At 42.4% G+C, this 21,978-nt stretch overlaps 1 protein-coding gene and 1 pseudogene across 1 annotated transcript in view; both read left to right on the forward strand.

Annotated features, from left to right (window-relative positions):
• TRPC7 (transient receptor potential cation channel subfamily C member 7) overlaps positions 1 to 21,978 on the forward strand; it is a 118,471-nt gene that overhangs the window by 12,885 nt on the left and 83,608 nt on the right. Inside the window, exon 2 of the mRNA XM_081827024.1 lies at positions 7,676 to 7,858. Coding sequence (XP_081683150.1) covers positions 7,676 to 7,858 — 183 coding nt within the window. The remainder of the gene's footprint in view (positions 1 to 7,675; positions 7,859 to 21,978) is intronic.
• Positions 902 to 1,456, forward strand: LOC102748783 (small ribosomal subunit protein eS4 pseudogene; annotated as a pseudogene).

Here is a 21,978-nt window from a genome sequence, read left to right on the forward strand (position 1 = left end):
GGAAGCCTGCTTCTCCCTCTCCCACTCCCCCTGCTTGTGTTCGCTCTCTCACTGTGTCTCTCTCTGTCAAATAAATGAATAAGATCTTTAGAAAAAAAGAAAAAATGATAAATTTAAAATTTGTTTTTTGAAAGATGACAGTAAAAGAATGAAACTATAAGTCACAGACTCTGAGAAAATATTCACAAACCCTCTTATAAAAGAATTGTATCCAGAATATATATAAGAATTCTCAAAACTCAATAATAAGAAAATAAACTCAATTTAAAAAATGGAAAAGATTTGAACAGACACTTCACCAAAAAGATACAATGATGGCAAAAAAGCACATAAAAAGATGCTCAACATATTAGCCATTAGGGGATGCAAATTAAATGAGATACCACTACACAGAAAATAAACTGACCATACCAAGCTCTGGTAAGAATATGGATGAGCTGGAACTCTCATAATTCATTGGTGGTAATGTAAAATAGTATCCATTCCAAAAACTGAGTAACTTATCCGAGTTACCACTTACCATATAGCCAACAATCCCACTCCTATTTACCTTAAAGAACTGAAAGTTTATCTTCACACAAGAATTGTACAGGAATGTTTATAGAAGCATTATTCATAACTGCCAAAAACTAGGAGCACCCACATGTCCTTCCCTGAGTGAATGTATAAACAAACTGACATGTATAGGCAGTGAATGTGGAATAAAAAGAAATGAATTACTGATAATGCAACATGGATGAATCTCAAAGGAATCACACTGAGTAAAATAAGCCAGTCTCAAAAGGTTACATAATATATGATTCCCTTAATATGACATTCTGGAAAACTCAAAACTCTAGGGCCTCTTGGTTCCTGCCCAGCACAGCCACGGCTCATGGTCCCAAAGAGCCATTGTAACACAATGCAGCTTCAAAGAGTTGAATCTGGACAAATGGACTGGGATGCTTACTCCCTCCATTCATCAGTGCCCACAGGCCAAGAATGGCTCCCCCTTGTCACTTTCTTTAAGGACAGACTTGAGTATGCCCTAATAGAAAGTAGAGAAGAGTTGCATATAGCAGTTCACTGAGATGGATGGCAAGGTCCACATTGATTTAAACCACATTGTTGGTTTAATGGAAGTCATCAGCACTGACAAGACTGGAGACAACCTCCATCTCACTATGACACCAAGAATTGTATTACTGTTCATGAGATTACTCCTGAAGAGACCAAATGCAAGTTGTGCAAAATGAGAAAGATCTATGCGGGCACACAAGAAATCTACTATCTAGTGATGCCTGATGCTGACACTATCCACAACCCTGATCTCATCAAGCAGAACAAATTCATTCAGATTGATTTGGGGACTGGTAAGATTACAAACTTAATCAAGTTCAACAATGGTAACCTGTGTATGCCTGGAGGTGCTAACCAGGACAGCATTGGTGTGATCACCAGAGCTAAAGAAAAGTGAATTCAGAATCAGAGTATATTTTTGATATATGAATCAGATCTGGAAGGAGAGAGAGAGAAGAAATCAAGGGCTTCTCCCATATTTTATGTTTTCTTTCCCATGAGCCAGTCTTGTTCTCACTCCAATAATTAAAAACCACAAAGAGCAAGAGGTCAAGAGTTTGAAATCGATGGTCAAAATAAAGTGGTAACAATAATAAAAATTGCCTAACCATAGTTGAATCACTATGTTGTACACTTGAAGCTAATGTAACATTTCATGTCAACTATAAAAAGATTTAAATTGCCATTTGTAGGCTTTAGTATAAATTTTTATTTATTTAGGTGTTGACTTATTTTGTTATTGGTGTTATTTATTGTTAACTACACTAAGCATTTTACATTGTTTTGGTATTGATTCTCCCAATGGTTATATGATGTGTATATTATTACAGATTAAAAACTGAGATGCAGAAGAGGTGAATAGTTTGTTCCATTTCCCACAACTAAAAGTAGTAAAATAGAAGTTCAAACTCCAGGTCCTCCTGGTTTTATTTTTCTTTTCAATTTTTATTTAAACTCAATGTAGTTAACCAATAGTGTATTATTAGTTTCAAAGGTAGAATTTAGTGATTCATCAGTTGCATACAACACCAGTGCTCATTACATCAAGTGCCCTCTTTCATGCCCATCACCCAGTTATCCCATCCTTCCCTGCCCTCCAGGAACCATCAGTTTGTTTCCTAGAGTTAAAAGAGTTTCTTACTGTTTGCCTCCCTCTCTGTTTTTATCTTGTTCTATTTTTCCTTCCCTTCCCCTAGGTTCATCTGTTTCTTAAATTCCACATATGAGTGAAATCATATGGGATTTGTCTTTGTCTGACTTATTTCACTTGTCTTTGTCTGACTTATTTCACTTTGGCTGACGTATTTCACTAATACCCTGTAGGTCCTCCTGACTTGAAAACCTGTATACTCAACTTACTATCCTAGAGAATCTGTTAGGTGTTCAAACTTCCGTATATCAGCCCACCCTTTATTTCCCCACGTTAGTTGAGAGTCAGCCCCAATTAAGCCTCTGGTTTCCACGGTGTGCTAAGAAGGGAATATCCTGCCCAAAGTGGCAACACAGTGAGAGGAAAGACCACAGCACTGGGGTCAGATCTACCTGTTTTGAATCTTGGCTCAACCACTTAGTAGCTATGTTATCTTAGACAAGTAAACTGCTCTGATTGACTCAACATTCATGGAGCGTCTATCATGTTTCAAAACATGTTCTAGACTCTATTTGTGAATAAAACAGCAATGTTTCCTACCCTCGAGAAGCTTACATTCCAAGAGAGGACAGGGACAACAAATAGGTAAAATATATAGTATGTGATGTCATATGGTCATAGTACTATGAAGGAAAAAGAAGTACAATAGGGTGATGGCAAATGGAGAAGGGTTAAAATTTTTTAAAAAGACAGTCAAGGAAGGCTTCTGAGAAAGTGACATGTGAGCAAAGACTTGAACGAGTTGTGGAAGTTAGTCATGAGATCCTGGAGAAAGAGCATTCCGAGCAAAGAAAATAGCCAGTACAAAGGTCTTGTCCATGCTGAATGTACTGGGAGAATAGCAAGGAAGTGAGAGTGGCTGGAGTAGACTGAGGGAAGGAGAGAACCATAGGAAATAAAATCAGGAGGAGAATGGAGGGGCTAGAAATGCATGTCCTTATAGGATGACATAACGACTCCACTCTTACTTTGAGTGGATGGGACACTGTTGGTGGGTTTGAACAGGGCAGTGCCATGATCTGACTACTTTTTCTAAGTATCCCTCCAACTGATATATGGAGAATACACTATAGCAAATTAGGACAGATTTTTTTTTTGTCCTAAGCAAGTGAAAGGGTGGGGGAAACTAAATAAGGTGGAGAAGGCTAGATCCAGAGTTAGTCCTGTTAAGTGTGAAGTGACAATTTAGCATCCAAGTAGAAATATCAACTTGGCAAGTGGATATATGAGTCAAGTTCAGGAGAAGGATGTGCTAAACGTAACTTCTGGAGTCATCAGCATATGGATGGTATCTAATGCTCTTATATAAGATCACTAAGGCAATGAGTGTAAGTAGATAAAAGGAGAATTCAAAGGATGGGGCACATCTTTGGGGCATTCCAAAATTAAGATATCAAGGAGAAGAGAATAGATCCAGAAAGAATATAAAAAGTAGTCATTCAGGAAGAAAAACACACAAAAGAGCATATTAGGCTGGAAGCCAAGTGAAAAATGTGTACCAGAGAGGAGGAAGTAATCATCTATGTCAAAGCTCTTGATAGGTCATGTAGTATGAGGATTGAGAACCAACCACTGGATTTGGGAACATAAAAGTCACTTGTGACCTTGATAAGAACAATCTCAGTGGAGAAAGTGGATGTGGGTGTGAAAGTCTTATTGAATGGAATAGGAAAGAATGCCTGGAGGGTAAATGGAAACAATGAGTGTAGACAACTCAACTGAGGAGCTTTGCTATAAAATGGAACAGAAAATTGTAGTTGTAATTGGAGAGGAAAGTGGGGTCAAGAGAAATTCTTTTTTAAGATGAGAGAATAGCAGCATGTTTTATACTGAGCCAATAGGGAAAAGGAGAAATTGACAATGAAGGAGAAAGAAAGGAAGGTTCCAGGAGCCCTGTGCTTGAGTAGGCATCAGGGGCTGATATCCAGCACCAAAATGGAGGAGACAGCCTTAGATGGGAGCAAGAACACATCATCCACAGCAAAAAGAGGGAGTAATCCATGAGTGCAGATGCATGAAGGTAGAATATGTGAGCATGTCAGCATGTGGTGCTTCTCTTCTGATGACTCCTATTTTCTAAACAAAATGGGAGACAAGGTCCTCCTTTGAGAGTTAGGAGGAAGGGGAGGTGTCAGAAGACCGAAGAGAGGAGAAGGTTTGCAATACTTGTTAGGAGAGAGGGAGGGTACCCGAGGTTGGAGGTAGTTGACAGCATGCCTGATCAGAGCGGTTGTGTGTTGTGCAGCCACATTTACTATGCAGAGGCAGGAACAGGGCAGTGGAGAGTTAGACTCAACTAAGGTCAGGCTTTTGTCCAGTAAGAAGGATGAAATAAGAGGAGGACAAGAGAGTTGATGATATGTATAGGAATGATTTTAGCAACTGCCATGAAGGATAAGCACTGCAAAGAGGGAGAGAGGCCCCTAAAGGGAATGAAAACCAGTAAAAGGGAGGTATAATCAAAGCCTTGTAGCTCTGGTAGAATCAAAGGATTGCTGGGATTGGGGTCCCAGAGGGAGTGAGCTCAACATATGAAAGGCGGTGGTCAGAGTGGGGAGAGTTGAAGGTGGGGTCATGAAGGAGCTGTGGTTATGACGAATAAGTAAGAGTGGCTGAGTTAAGAGTTGAGGAGAAGGTCACTAGGAAAGACACTGTCAAGGAAATGAGAGGGCAGAGTAATGGGAGGGTCATGTTCCTGGATATTGAAACCACCACGAATAACAACAGCAATGTTGGGAGAGTGGCAGTGAGACAGGGGCTGAAATCTTCAGGGAAGTTAAGAGTGATCCAGACATGAGTAAGTTACAAATAGAAGGAAAAGTGGATTCAGCCTGTTTGCTTCTCTCTCTGGGTCTCAGTTTCCTCATTTTTAAGTGGGAAATGCTGACAGTCCTTCCATCATGAGATTTTTATAAGGATTAAGTGAGATGTTGCAGGCAGAACATCTGTCACCCATTGGGACTGGCAGACTTTAACTTGCAGAAAATTAAATTATTTTTAAAAGAGTACTTGTGAACGCCTGGGTGTGTGTCTCATCTACCTCCAACTAAAGTTGGGAGAGTATGACCCAGAAGGCTTACCAAGCTCAGGGTTGACCCAATAAATCACAATCATCCTAATTCCCTAGAGACATTCACCTGTGGTCCCCTCTGGTAAGCCTGGGCCTGGCCATGGCCAACCCCACCACCTGCAGCTGTCCTTATCCATGTCATCTTTGTCTTCCCGGCAGGCCCAGGTTCTCTCTGACTCTTCCAGCTATCTGCATACACCAGGTTTGTTGCCTCCCAGACTGTCTAATGCAGAAGACAAAAGCAAACTACATGCTTTGGCTGCTCTGTCTGGTGGGCCCCCCTTTCTATGGCCAAGCTAGCTGAAAGAGCCCAGGGAAGCTAAAATCTCAGGATGGTATCTTGTGTTCTGAACTGTGCTGAGCCCAGAAATGTGCAGATGCTCTAGGGCAGTATAATCTGATGTTCCTAGCATGGGGAGCTTGGGCCATGGACTGGGTCAGGCCCTTTCCACTTCTTTTCTGTATCTATCCATGCACTCAGCTCTAGGCAGGAGTTTCTACCAAGGGATGAGGTCATGTCTAACTAGCAGGGAAGTGTCTGTCTTACCAAGAATAGGCAACAATATTCACAGACTCCTTCTTCTCAAGACAGAGACAAGAAAGGTGATGGAGTGGGGGCCAGAGGCTTAGGACACCTGGGTTGCAGCAGCAGGACTGCCAGAGTTGAACAGGTCCCTTTTGCTGAGCCCAGTCCCTTTTGTTTCCCACCCCTGGTTCATTAGGGCTCTCAGAATATCTTATCTGGAATATGCTGTGAGCAAGTTTTACCTAGCATTACTGTTATGCAATCCAGACAGTGGATCCCTAGCCTCTACCCCCACACTACTCAGAGACCACATTTACCCTTTTCATTGCCAATTTTTCATTGCCTAGTATATTGTAGGCCCTCAACAATGAGGGAGAGAAGGAACAGAGGGAGGGAAGATGGGAGGGAGGGGTGTTAGGGATGGAGGAGCATAGAATACAGCTCTTCATCTCACCACCCAGTTCTGTGTCAAAACCTAGAAGACTCCAAGCATCTTCACTGAATTTTTCTCCATGACAGTCTGCCTGAGCTGAACAGTCATCTTCTTACCCAGAATTTCCCTTCCTCTCCTTAAATTATATATAAAAATGAAGGGTGGCCACTCCTGTCAGAAAACATTTTCTTGATCCTCTTCCTAGCAAACAAACATTTACCGTCCTCTTTCTCTAATACACAGTGACATTCTGACGCAGTAGTGCTGGAAGGAGACAAGAATCACTAATTCGGAAAAATGGCCAAGCTTCTACAGTTTGCCAGGCTCCCACCTATTTACTCAGGAATCCAAATTCTGGAAAAGCAAACCTGCATTCCTATTTACCAACCACTATCTACCAGTCTGAAGGCTGTTGACATTAACATTACAAGTGACATTTGGCTCTCGGTGTCCTTTCTGAATAGATTTGTTTCAACTAAGAAACTAACAAAGAAACCTCTAGAGGAAAATATTTTGGGGGAGTAGTGGTATGAGGGTGACCCGAAACATTTTTTTGTCCAACATTTTGGATCATTGTCTGGAACTGAAGCAATCTGCTTGGGGGAGAGGGAAGCTGGCATGTCACTCAGAAAGGAATTGCAGCCTCTCAAAGATAATTCTGAAAGGTATGCCTAGGGAAGAGAACAGAGGACTCCAGAGGCAACTCATTAAAAAACAAAACAAAACAAAGGTCAAGGTCTAAAAATGTTTATTCAACAGGCAAGTAATTTAAGGAGCCAAAATTTGCCATACAAAAGGATGTGTGGTGAGAAAGGATCCTATTAGATTTAAATTACATTTGATTTTTAAATTTATCATTTACAAGCAGATTTTCCAGCACCTAAAAAGAAAGCACACCTGTGTACTTTTTTTTTCCAGTCTTAGCCTATCAGCCATATCTTTCCAGTAAACTTCCTGTACAGAACAGTTACCACTCTATATGGGTGGTAAATGAGTGAAGGGTTATTTCCAGTCTCCAAGTTCATTTCTTTATCACCCCCTCTCTCAGAACTGGGCACAAAGAACTGCTGCTTTGAAAGAGCCAGGATGGGTGTAGCAGCCATCAGAATCACTTAGAGAACAAGGTGAAAGGACAAATCCTGGGCATCCTCCACAGGAATTCTGACTCAGTCAGTCTGTGAGAGGCCCTGGGAATCTGCAGCTCTAGCATGCACCCACGGTGACTCAGATGCAGGTGGCGCCCGCGGAGCCCACCCTGACCAATCCCTAGAAGAGGCCCTCTAGGCTGCTGTGCCTTCTGGACACAGTGCAGCCCTGGTTCCAATGTTCTCCGTAAGCACACACTTGGTGGACAGTTACTGATCCACGCTGCTGTGCTGGGCAAGCCAATCTGTGGGCCTCCTGTGACACACCCCTGATTTCTCTTTATTCTGTTAGAACGATTACAGGAAGTTATCTATGCAATGCAAGGATTTTGTGGTGGGCGTGCTGGACCTATGCCGAGACACGGAAGAGGTGGAAGCGATTTTAAATGGTGATGTGAACTTCCAAGTCTGGTCCGACCACCACCGTCCAAGTCTGAGCCGGATCAAACTCGCCATTAAATATGAAGTCAAGAAGGTAAGCTTCCCCACCTCTCCAGGCCTTCTTGCCTTGCAGGGCGGCTGGCCTCACTTTGGGCTCATGCATATTTTACGTTCCCACAAGGTGACCATGAAAACACCAATCACCCAACTACTCTCTAGACAAAGAATGGCCAGCCTTGCAGGACTGCTCAGAGCTCCTCAGCAAACCCCTCCCTTCACTCCCCAGCCCACCAAGAGAAAGGTAGCATGACTATAATTCCAGGAACAGGCTTTCAGCCTGGAAAACAAGAGAGGAGATTTTCAGCCTCCAAACAACTGGCAGGGACAACGTGACCTGGCATCAGTGAGGAGGCCAATTCCCCAGTTTTCACGAGAAACACATCACTCTGGTCTGTCAATAACACTGATTGAGTTCTGTGTGCCTGGGGACTTGTGTAGAAAATGTTTTAGTTTGGAGGCTTTGTGGGATCCATGGGTCTGGGAACCTTAGAGGAATTTCACTCTAAAGTCTTATGCAAGTACTTAGTAGGAAGCTCAAGGAGACTTGTCACAGGAGTAAGCTCGTCCCACCTCCTCACTCAACCTCAAGGTGTCTTTAATGGCCACAGGCACCCAGTAGCCCTCAGGCCCACAGTGCCTAGTCAGATTGAAGTCCTAAGCAGCAAAAGTCAATTATGTCTCCACTCTGGATGTATTCTGGATTCTTTAGAATCTGCTCTTATATTAGATGATGTCATCCATCCTGATGAAAACTGCAGAGCTCCAAAGATCCATGTGTTTCAATATCACTGTGCTTTGCACATAAACAAAATGGGTGATCAGCCTTTAAAGCTTTTATTTTTTTCCAGCTATTTCACAGGGTCAATACTGGGGGTATTTTCAATGCCCCCAAACTGACCTCTGGACACTTCTCCTCGTACTTTTCTCAATTTGTGTGGAGGGAACCATCCTTCAACAAACCACATATATTTGTGGAATTCATCTAGTGAGAGCTTCCAAGTTTGAAAAAATCTTCCTGCCCCCTTACTTTTAATAATAATAAAAAAATCTAAGAAAAATAGCTTTATCTGAAGACTCTGGGTCCCAAAGGCAAAGTGGACAAATCATAGGAAATGGGGCCTTTGATTACCATTCAAAAGCATAGGGCTATGAAAAGAGAGGGAGCAGGCTATAGCTTCAAGTACAACCCTATTTTCTTGGCTCAGGAAAACTCTCATTTTATCAGCAACCCCAAGAGCTCAATGAGGCTTTTCATCAAAGCACAGCATTCTAACCCAGAAGCTGCTGAGATACCCATGGCCTTGGAGTTCACACAAACCCTGCTATGGAGACTGTTTAGCAGTGGTAAAGATGAGCTTGAGTTTCCAGAACCACAAGTATTTCCTTCCTTCCCAAAGCCGGAGTACCCTCCTGCCTCCCAGCACAGGGAAGGAGCACAGCGTGGAGGTGAAGATGTCTTTGAAAACCCAAAGAACAGGAGATGCTTGGCATTAGCAAATTTATATTTGCAGTTTCAGCTATTCATGAGCAATTCTAATGGCCCATAAAATGCAAGCATTCACCATTTTTCTGAAACAAATCCAAACCTCTTAGCAACACTGTCAGTGAGGGTAGATCAGTCAGCTAGTCCAGAAGTCTGGCCACCACCTCATAGCTGCGTGTTCCCTCTTGTTGTCAACCACTAAGTACAAAACAGCCCCAGTGATGAATGAGAAGAGAAAGTAGAGTACTCCATGAACATGACAGTTCGGGACACAATAAAAAGGTTTTATGAGGGAAATTATTTAGTGATATTTGCCAATTAGGAGAGTCATAAAGGTCTTAGGAAATATCCCTCATGAATGTCAAGTGTCTGCAGCAATCCGTAGGTGGGAAGATGATAAACAACCTGCATAAAAAGTCAGCCTTGCTCATTTTAAAGACCTCCAATGGGTAAATTCTCTCAGACCATGTTTATCATTATGTAACAGCAGACAGACACAGAGTTTTCCTTGACATTTATTCTATCATGAATTATAGTGAAAACACCTAATATTAAAAAGATGTATTAATAAAAAAAGATGTATTAATATTATAATGAGATTTCATTTTTAATTTATGAACTTTAGCACGCTTCCATGGGCACAATCTAACCCTGGGTCATTGAGTTATGAAATGACTAGCATCAAAGCCTATTTATAAATACATTGCCTTTACACCTGATATATACAATAGCTTTAAGGCTGGGATATAGAACCATAAAAAATTCCTAAGTCTCTGCCCACATGATATCAAATCAAACCATTAATTCAGTAATTAAAGCAAATTAGTTGTTCTTGGCAGTTTCATGGGCCGCTACTAAGTAAGACCTTAAAAAATGGTGTTTTGTTCAAATAAATTTGGAGATCTTGAATTAAGTAGAGTCAAACAGATTTCTTTGCTTAAAGACATTACAGAGCTTTAACATGCATTGCTCCTCCAATTAAAAGAAAAAGGGTACAATATGTATTATTTGACCACAGAACTCTTTCTCACAGAAGATTGATGAAACTCGTTTTCCATGTAAAAGTCTTTGGGTAACTCTAATGTAGAATCAGCCTATATGAGCTATGAAACACACAGATGTAAATGAAGTGGGTGCTGCCCTTGCTGGTAATGAGCCCTGGATCAGGTCCTCACCTGAATGTCTGCCTCTCTTCAGGCACCACACTAATGTCTGGTCGTCTGGCTGGCTCAGTCATAATGTCAGCCTCCATTAGCTCAAGACAATTAATTATCCCACCATTGCACAAGGGACCACCTGGTAAAAAGAAAAGAATCATGAAGTAGGTGTCAGGAAACCAGATCTTTAGCATGATTCTTTCACTTACTACCCATGTGGTCTTGGGCAAGTCTTTGAAGCTCTGAGTCTCATCCCCATCTGCAAAATGAGCATATAAGCTTCTGCTTCCATTTTCTGTGAACCTTCAAATGAATTCATATGAGAGGAAATGCTCTGCAAACTGTAAAGTTCTCTGGAGTTCCATAGGGAAGCATCATTGCTGTGATTCAGTGATGTCCCCCTTCCTTGTAACTGGGGGGCGGGGGGTCTTTCTATTTCCAGAGATATTCCCTAGCTTGTCCTTTGTCTTCTCCCTAGAAAATGCTAGAAACTTCCTCTTGGTAAGGACATTGTCATTATCGTCTAAAATCCTTCCAGAAAAGACAAAAGGCCTTGTGAGGATATGGTTGTTCTCCATGACTTCTGTTTTAAGAGAGTAGCTCAGCCTCCCCCAAAACCCAGGCAGATGTGTCATCTGCAATGTTAATCGTTGTGTTTAGAAGAAAGTGTTGGAAAAGTGGCTCAGAAGGTGCCCTCTGAGGTTAATCCTGGTCCAACCACTTAATGGAGTCACTTGAGCAAGTCACTTAGCCTCTGTACATCTCACTTGTCTCATCTATAAAGTTTGGATAATAATACCCACTTCATAGGATTATGGTAAGAATCGAATGGGAAAAGTGTGCCTCAAACAGCGTCGGGCCCATCAGCCTGTGGGTATAGACGAAGCAGTACACTACACACACTGTGCTGGCTTAGAGCCCGTGTTCATGTTACTTAACACACTTTTGGCACCCATCTCAGTCCATCCCAGCCCTAACAGGTTACGGTCCCTTTGGAAGCCAAGGCTGCCTTATGAAGAAGTAAGGGGACTTCTCTCCCCATGCTGAGTCACACGTAATCTCAGAAGCAACTCTACTTGGGCCTCATGGATAAAGAAACCAATCCCTCCAGCTTTGGCCTGCAGCCCGCCATATATAGGCCTTGGTCTTCTCCTTCAGGGCCAATGTGACTAGCAGACATCCTGCTGTCTTCTCCATTTCTATGTCTGGCCCCGTGGAACCATGCCTAATATCTTTCTTAAAGGCACTCTACTCCCTCTGCATATCAGCTCTAAATAAATGCTTAAGGGACTTCCAGCTCCACCAACAGGGAGTCGAAATCAGTCTCAAGATCCATTTGGGCTCAGCTGGACCCAGGCTGCACCCGTAAAGGGAGCCCAGTGTCTAGCATGTGGTCATTGCTGAGTGGCTGGTCAAAGAGATCCAGACTCAATCCTTGGCGCTCTCTTCAACTTGACTAACTGAAGACACACATCTGAACCCTTTACTTTCATCCCTCCCTCTCTCTCCTCTTGATTGCTTCTTCATCTCTAGGCTCACAGGGATGTTCTTTTCCTTTCTTTCCCCTACATCGTTCCTTGCTTCTTCCTGACTCCAGGTGTGTCTATATGGGGGTCATATAAATCTCCTAGTCACTGAAAGAACTTTGTAGACATGTGTCATTCAAGCTCAAATGCCACAGGAGAATGGGACAAAGGGACCCAGAAGGTGCTATTTTGCACAACAGAAGCCTTAATTCTACCTAGAGAGGAGGTGGAGGCTCCTTTGGACATAACTAAGCAAAGACCTATTATTAAAAAAAAAAAAAAAAGGAGAACACATGAATATTTTGTCCAAAATTACATTAGTCCCACTGCAGAAAGCATGTCTATTATCAGGCAATTATCACCAGTAAGGGGGTAGTTCAGTCTGACAAGTTGTTTCAGCCACTGCCTGTGAGCTCTATAGACATTGATTAGCCTGCTGGGCATCCCAAGAGGGGTATGACAGTCCTGCCCTCAAGGAGCCATCAGGTGGTAGGTAAGGTGGGGACAGGGATGCTATGACCGTAGCAGCAGCAGCCTCTGCACTTTGCTAGCTGAGCAAAGTAGAGTTCACAACAGTCACTTTCAGACTTGCAGGTGGACCCCGCTCTCTAGTGTCCTGTCCTGCAGCTTGGTTGTAGAACCTAAGCATGGCACTGGCCATCTTTCCTCCCAACTGATGAGACTCCCCACTCTCCTACAGGAGCAGCTCCACTTTGCTGCGCCTTCCAGACTCTGAAACAGTGCCCATTCCTGACTCCACCAAGCTCCTAGGTGATTCCTGGCTCAGAAAGCTAGTCTCACATGAAATAAAGCCCTGGGAGAGGACAAAGGGAGGGAGAAGGAATGAAAGGAGGGCCCTCAGTAACCCTACTAAGACAGTTCCATTTTCCTCCACACCATTGTACTAAGGAAATAATATCCCCTATAATTTTCATTCACTTACTTAGGCATCATTGAACAAACATTCACTGTGTCCACTACACCACCAACTCTATGCTGAGCACGGGGGAGACTTAGAAGATCAAGACCTAGGCCTCACCCTTGAGGTGTTCATCAGGCAAAGGAGAGAGAAGTGTGAACCACTGTTACAATCTTGTCTGAGCAGGACAAACAGAAACAGGAAGTGGCAGCGTGAAGGCCAGAGGAAGCAGTGACCGGCTCAGTCGGGACCCCAGGAAAAGTTTCCCAGAAGCAGAAATGCTTGAGACAGGGCTAAAAGGATGAGAGGTGCTGGACAGGATGTCAATTTAGCTGAGAAGCAAGGGAGGACAATTTAGGCAGAGGGAGGTGAAAGCTGAGAAGTCACAGATACCTGAGGAAGAGTGGCATGGATGGGGCTGTTTAGAGGGGGGCAAGTGTTTCCCTGTGGCCATATCACTCTGGGAAAGGAGCACACTGGAAAGCTTCTCAGAACCAAATCCTTGAGGGTGTTTCATTACACAGCCACTTGGACTTTGTCCTGGCAGCACTATCCCAGGGAATTTTCTGTGATGATGCAAATGTTCTATTTTCTGCTGTCTAACATGGTAGGCGCTAGCTTCTTATGCATGGCTAGCCAGCACTGGAAATGTGGCTAAGGTAATTATGGAACTGAATTCTTAGTATTTTCTAAATGAATTAGCTCAAATATCAAAGCTGATTGTGGGCAGTGGGTACCACACTGGACAGTATGGCTGCATATCCTCACTCATGCCTTCAACAAGCTTTCAGTGAGGGCCTACAAAGCATGCTGTGCTAATGAACGGGGATGTGGTGCTGAATGAAAAGGACATGATGTCAGCCATCATGGGAAAGACAGATGCTAATCAACACATCACACCAATAAATTGTGATGTTGGATTTGGAGTATTATAAAAGAGAAGACCATGATATTATAACTTCTAAAAGTAGCTGTCACCTAATCAGGCAGGTCAATGAAAGCTTCTCTGAGGAAGTCACACTTGCTCTGAGAGCTAAAGAATAAAAAGTTAACCAGATGTGGGGAGGACATTTCTAAAGAAGAGAACATGTTCAAAGCATATTCGAAGGCCCTGTGGTAAGAGAAAACATAGCATATAAGAGAAACTGAAAGAAGGTGAATGTGGCTGAGTTGGAAGGCATAGGGAAGAGTGGGGCATAGGATGATTGTAAAGAAGCAGGCAGGGACCAGACCATGCAGAAAGGCTCATTGACCATGCTAAAGAATTTTGTTCTCATTCTTTTTTCAAGAATAAGAGGAAGCCACTGGAGAACTTTAATGAGAAGTAGTTGTAAAGATGAGGAAAGATGCAGAGACAGCTCTTCATCTGAGAAAAGCTAGAAGGCAAACAGGGTGGGTATGGATGCAGCATAGTTGTTGGGCAAAAGGGACATGATATTAATAAAGACGGGCGTCGTTAAGCTCTGTTGACAAGCAAAGCCAAAGTTATAGTGGCTTTTAATGAAAGAAGGCTTATTTATTGCTCATCCTATTTCCATCTTGTAAGAGAATTCACTCAGGAATCCAGGCTGATAGGACAGCTACCCTCTCCAATGGTCCCACCCTGTCAAAGGGAACTCCAGTGATGGGAGAGTCCCACACGAGCAAGGAAATGCTTCCACCTAGAAGTGACACACATTCTTCCCACTTACAACTCACTGTCAACAATTAGTCACATCACCCACAACACCATGAGAGAAGCCAGGAAGTGTAACGCTGCCATATGTTGAAAGGAGAGAAAAAATGAAGCTATTTGGCAAATAACACTAATAACTACCAAAAGGATAAAAGTTGAAGGAAGTCATATTAATAGCCTCAATTTCTCTATAAATAGGAAGCAGAATCACCCTCTGAGATAGAAAGCAGCCTGAAAAAAAGTGGAAAAAAAATGAGGAAAAATTCCATGGGAGATGGAAGAGAGAGCTGAGCAGTAGAGCCAATAGCCCAGCCAAGAGGGAAGGTGGTAAATTCTTTGCCAATAGCCAGTGTTCTTAATAAAAATAGAAAATCTCTACCAAGATCAAAAACATAAAAATGATAACACACATAATCAATGTCCTCCATGAACCTCAATTCCATGCTGTCAACTTCATTTCAACATCTTTTCATAGACTTGGGGCCCAGAAGTACATAAAATGTACACAGGTTCCTCTCAGAGAATAATGCCAAGGAGGATGGGGTGTGCTGGGGAGGGGGCGATTCCACACATCACCACTCTGTGTAAAGCTGGGCCAGGACCTCTAACCATAGCAGAAGTCCCTTTGCTTTTTTCTTCCAAAAATCTCCACCTTGTGCACATTTTACAGCCATGCTGTAAATGGACCCATTTTTCTACCTGGAAAAACTCCCAGAAGAAAACAGAATGTGTTGGGTAGAAATACAGTGTTACAGTTGAGCGCCTGCCTCCTCAGATTCTCCAGTTACTAAGTCTGTGGCTTGCATTAAGTTGCTTAGCCTGCTGGCCTGCAGCAGCCTCCCAGATAAGGTGGACCCTAATGCTCAAGAGCCTGCTGGATGAAATTTGTGTTAAAAGACACAATGAGGCCCAGCAATAAATGCACAGCTGGCTGAAATCCCTCACCCAAATGCAGTGACCATGGGGAGGGACACTAGAGAGAGGGAAGATGACCTCTGCTGGGGTTCTGTCTCATTTCTTCTGTCTGCATAGAGCACGGGGACAGTGAGCAAAGGGGACCTGGGGACACCAGGGCTTTCTAGAGGACGTCTGAGACTCCATTCAGACACTCACATGCTCTAAGCAGACATTCTCCCACTGTGTTTTCCTGCTGAGGCATCGTTTTACCAGATGCTCAGAGTTAAGAAGATCGGAGTTGTCAAAAACACAGTCTGGCTGGTCAGGCACTACCCCAAACTATGCCGCAGGATGCCCAGCAGCTGCCAAACACTGTTGGAATCCACTGGTGTCGAAAGCATCAATCAGCATCTTCTTTGGGGATTCCTCTCAGCATTTCCATAGCCCTAGCCTGACCACATGGCACAAAAATTATCAATGTCCATGAATCTCTCAGCCCAGAGGGGCTATCTTTTGCATAGGAAAAGGACGTTTTGTTTTTCTCAAGCAGCAAATCTTAAGAAGGACTAATCCAAGTACACACGTACCCCTTTTCTGCCTGGAAAAACTCTCAGAGGAAAAACAGAACCTGTTGGGCAGCAGTACAATGTTGTGTCTAGAAGCCTGACTGCGCATGTTCAAGTCCTAAATCCTTCCCCTACTAGATATGTGACTTCAGACAAATTATCTCATCCCTGGGCCTCAGTTTCCTTATCTCTATAATGAGCACAAATAATACCTAATAAAAAATAATCAGGGTTTCTTAACACACATAATGCAGCTAGAACATGGCAAGTGCATAATAAATGTTAGCTAATGGGAGCTGTTTGCCATGTTGGCCTTACAAGTAGAACTATCCTTAAAACTAAACCAGGACTGAGGGAGGAATTAAGATGGCAGAGTAGTAGGGGGACCCTGAGCTTGCCTCGTCCCTCAAACACAGCTAGATAACATCAAATCATTTTGAACAACTAGGAAATTATCTGAGGATTAAGAAAACAATCTACACAATTGGAGGGAGACAACATGGTAGATGTGAGGTTCGGGGCCATGAACTGGGAGAGAGAAAAGCCACAGACCCACGAAGGGGAGGGAACACTTTTCGCGAAGTGAGGTCAGTGAGAGTTGGAGAGAGTGCGAGAGAGAGCAGCGCATAGGATTCACACAAGGCGCTGTGGTGTGGGGATCCCCTGGGTCGCACTGGGAGAGATCGTTTCCCTTCCTGAAGTACATTTGTAAGAGGGTATTTTACCTCTCCAAGCACCGAAGGCCTGCCAGCAGCCATCCAGCAGCCATTCAGCAGCAAGGGCCAGAGAGGCACTCAGAGGGCAGATAACCTGGCCGCAGCTTTTCACTGCGTGTCACAACAGACTCCAGTCACCATGCCTGGGCCCTACATCGTGTGACTGCTTCCTTGGGACAGAACGGTGTCTGGCACAGCACTGCCAGGCTCTTCTCTGGGGGAGGGAAGTGGGTCCACATCTTGCCAGGCCCTTTAAGATTTGGAGTTTTGAATCCCAGCCACTAGCCAGAGACAAACATAGGAGAACTGTGGCGCCAGGCATGCCGACGGCCAGGCACGGACAGGTTGAAGGCAAGGATCTGATGAAAGCCTGGGACACAGGAGAGGACACTTCTTCTATGAGGGCCTCCTGAACAGCAGTGGCCGTGAGTTCCCCTACCTGGGGACAAGAGGGTGGGGTGATGCCATCTTCCACCCCCAGCCACCAGCACAGTCGGACTTCAGAGAGAAACACAGAACTTCCAGGAGAGGCTGAGGTCATTTAAACCAAACCCCACCCCCCTGACTGGCAGGAGCATCTTTACAAGGGCAGGTCTGACTGTGAGCCAGCCCACCAGGCCTCTCCCCCAGAAGACCAACACGGGACCCCCCCACATGTACCAGGTCTGTTGATCAAAGAGTGCTCTCAAGAGTCAGCTTCAGTTCTCATGGGATAGGACCAGGCTTGCTTTTTTTTCTTTCTTTTTTTTTTTTTTTTTCTTTTCTTTGGTATCAGGCTTAGACCTTCTTGTTTTTGGTTGGTTTGTTTGCTTGTTTCCTTTTCCTGGTTTTTTTGGATCAGGCTTCTTTTTCTTTTCTTTTTTTTTTTTTTTCCTTCTTTCTTTCTTATTCTTTAGAATCAGGCTTATAGTTTTTGTTTACTTACCTTTTTATTCCCTTTCCTTTTTTGTTTTCTTGGATCAGGGCTCTTCTTTAAATTTTTTTATCAGGTTTATCTCAACAAACAAGTCAAAGCATATCTAGTTTAAGGTCCAAACACTCCCCACTGCAAGCAAGGAGGAACTCTGCAGAGGACTGACCTGTGGGAAAGAGCAACCAAAACACAACAGCAGAGTACACACTGAATACACAACAAACACTTCCTGAAGCACCAGGCCCTGGTCAGTGTAGGACCCCTTCTTAATATAGTATTAATCTCAGGACCAGGAAACAGAACAAGCTTTCTTAATATACAAAAGACAGAAACTAGACATGATGAAAAGAAGGAGGATTTCTCCCCAAAAGAAATGTTAAGAAGAGATCACAGCCAGGGATTTGCTCAAAACAGATATAAGCAATATATCTGAATAAGAATTTAGAAAAACAGTCTAAGAATACTAACTGGGCTTGAAATGAGCATATAAGACACCAGGGAAACCCTGGCTGCAAAGATAAAGACCTAAAAACTAGGCCAAAATAAAAAATGCTGTAACTGAGATGCAAAACCAACTGGATGTAATCACAATGAGGATGGAAGAAGCAGAGGATACAACAGGTGATATAGAAGGCAAAATTATGGAAAATAATGAAGCTGAAAAAGAAGAGGGAAAGACAGATCACAAATAAAGACTTAGGGAACTCAGTGACTCTACAAAGCACAATAATATCCACATCATAGGAGTCCCAGAAGAACACGAGCAGGGGGAAAAGGGGCAGAAGGTTTACTTGAACAAATTATCACTGAGAACTCCCCTAATCTGGGGAAGGAAACGGGTATTCAAGTCCAAAAGGCATAGAGAACTCCCTTCAAATTCAACAAAAACAGGTAAACAACAAGACATATCACAATGAAACTTGCAAAATACAAAGATAAAGAGAATTCTGAAAGCAGCTAGGGATAGAAGGTCCTTAACCTACAAGGGTAGACACATAAGTTAGCAGCAGACCTTTCCACAGAAACATGGCAGGCCAGAAGAGTGGCATGATATATTTAACATGCTAAATGCAAAAAAAATATGCAGCCAAGAATACTTTATCCAGCAAGGCTGTCATTCAAAATAGAAGGAGAGATAAAGAGCTTCCAAGACAAGCAAAAACTAAAGGAATACATGAACACTAAACCAGCTCTGCAAGAAATACTAAAGGGGACCCTTTAAGCAGGAAAGATTTTGCAACAAAGACTAGAAAGCAATAGAGACAAGCTATAAGAACAGTAACTTGGGGCGCCTGGGTGGCTCAGTCATTAAGCATCTGCCTTCGGCTCAGGTCATGATCCCAGGGTCCTGGAATCGAGCCCCACATTGGGCTCCCTGCTCCGCGGGAAACCTGCTTCTCCCTCTCCCACTCCCCCTGCTTGTGTTCCCTCTCTCGCTGTGTCTCTCTCTGTCAAATAAATACAATCTTTAAAAAAAAAAAAAGAACAGTAACTTTACAGGTAATACAATGGCACTAAATTCATAGCTATCACTAATTACTCTGAATATAAATGGACTTAATGCTCCAATCAAATCAGGGTATCAGAATGGATAAAAAACCAAGACCCATCAATATTCTGCTTACAAGAGACTCATTTTAGAGCCAAAGACACCTCCAGATTGAAAGTGAAGGGGTGGAGAACTATCTATCATGCTAATGGACCTCAAAAGAAAGTTGGAGTAGCCATACTTACATCAAACAAACTAGATTTTAAACCAAAGACTAATAAGAGATGAAGAAGGGCACTATATCATAATGAAGGGGGGGCTCTATCCAACAAGAAGATCTAACAATTATAAGTGTTTATGCCCCCAATATGGGAGCGACCAAATATATAAATCAATTAATAACAAACTTAAAGAAACTCATTGATAATAATACAATAATAGTAGGAGATTTAACACCCCAATCATAGCAATGGACAGATCATCTAACCAGAAGACCAACAAGGAAACAGTGGCTTTGAATGACACACTGGATCAGATGGACTTAACAGATATATTCAGAGCATTTCATCCTAAAGCAGCAAAATACACATTCTTTTTGAGTGCACATGGAACATCCTCCAAAACAGATCACATACTGGGTCAAAAATCAGGTCTCAACCAATACAAAAAGACTGAGATCATAACCATGCATATTTTCAGACCACCACTCTATGAAACTTGAAGTCAACCACAAGAAAAAATCTGGAAAAACCACAAATACATGGAGGTTACAGAACATCCTACTAAAGAATGAATGGGTTAACCAGGAAACTAAAGAAGAAATAAAAAAATACATGGAAGCAAATGAGAATGAAAACACAACAGTCCAGTCCAAAACCTTTGGGAGGCAGGAAAGATAGTCATAAGAGGGAAGTATAGAGCAATACAAGTCTCCCTCAAGAAGCAAGAAAAGTCTTAAATACACAACCTAACCTTACATCTGAAGGAGCTGGTAAAAGAACAGCAAATAACGCCTAAAATCAGCAGAAGAAGGGAAATAATTAAGATCAGAGCAGAAATAAATGACACAGAAATAAAAAAAACTATAGCACAGATCAACAAAACTTGGAGCTGGTTCTTTGAAAGAAGTAACAAAATTGATAAACCCCTAGCCAGACTTATCAAAAAGAGAAATGAGCCAAATAAAATCACAAATGAAAGAGGAGAGATCATCAATACCACAGAAATACAATTATAAGAGAATATTATGAGCAATTATATACCAATAAATTGGGCAATCTGGAAGAAATGGATAAATTCCTAGAAACATATAAATTGGAAACTGAAACAGGAAGAAATATAAAATTTGAACAGACCTACAAACAGCAAAGAAACTGAATCAGTAATCAAAAGTCTCCCAGAGGGGCACCTGGGTGGCTCAGATGGTTAAGCGTCTGCCTTCAGCTCAGGTCATGATCCCAGGGTCCTGGGATCAAGCCCCACATTGGGCTCCTGGCTCAGCGGGGAGCCTGCTTCTCCCTCTTTGTCTGCCTCTCCCCCTGCTCGTGCTCTCTCTTTCTGTCTGTATCTCTGTGTCTCAAATGAATAAATAAAATTAAAAAAAAAAAAGTCTCCCAGGGCCACACGGCTTCCCAGCGGAATTCTACCAAACATTTAAAGAAGAATTAATACTTATTCTTCTGAAGCTCTTTCAAAAAATAAAAATGGAAGAAAACTTCCAAACTCATTCTATGAGGCCAGCATTACCTTGATTCCAAAACCAAAGACTCCACTAAAATGGAGAATTACAGACCAATATCCCTGATGAACATGGATGCAAAAATCCTCAACAAGATACTAGCTAATGGAATCCAACAGTACATTAAAAGGATTATTCACCACTATCAAGTGGAATTTATTCCTGGGCTGCCAGGGTGGTTCAAGATCTGCAAATCAATCAACATGACACACCACATTAGTAAAAGAAAGGATAAGAACCATAAGAAACTCTCAATAGATGCAGAAAAGCATCTGACAAAATACAGCATCCTTTGTTGATAAAAATCCTCAAGAAAGTAGGGATAGAAGGAACATACCTCAAGATCATGAAGGCCATAAATGAAGGACCTACAGCTAATATTCTCAATGGGGAAAAACCTAGAGCCTTTCCCCTAAGGTCAGGAGCATGACAGGGATGTCCACTCTCACCACTGTTGTTCAACATAGTACTGGAAGTCCTAGCCTAGCAATCAGACAACAAAAAGAAATAAAAGGCATCCAAAAAGGCAAGGAAGAAGTCAAACTTTCACTCTTTGTAGGCAACATGATACTCTATGTAGAAAACCAGAAAGACTCCACAACTCCACCAAAATTGCTAGATCTGATACATGAATTCAGCAAAGTCACACAATATAAAATCAATGTACAGAAATCTGTTGCATTTCTATATACACCAATAATGAAGCAGAAGAAAGACAAATCAAAGAATCAATCGCATTTACAACTGCACCAAAAACCCTAAGATACCTAGGAATAAACCTAACCAGAGGTAAAAGATCTGTACACTGAAGAACACTACACTGTACACCATGGAACACTTATGAAAGAAATTGAAGAAGACACAAAGAAATGGAAAAACAGTCCATGCTCATGAATTGGGAGAATGAAGATTGTTAAAATATCTATACTACCTAAAGCACTCTACACATCTAATGCAATCCCAATAAAAATAACACCAGCATTTTTCACAGAACCAGAACAAAAAATTCTAAAATTTGTATGGAACCAGAAAAAATCTGGATAGCCAAAATAATGTTGAAAAGGAAAAGCAGAGC

Source organism: Leptonychotes weddellii, chromosome 7, assembly GCF_054177405.1.
Source record: "Leptonychotes weddellii isolate Sample4059 chromosome 7, ASM5417740v2, whole genome shotgun sequence".
NCBI classification, from domain to species: domain Eukaryota; kingdom Metazoa; phylum Chordata; class Mammalia; order Carnivora; family Phocidae; genus Leptonychotes; species Leptonychotes weddellii.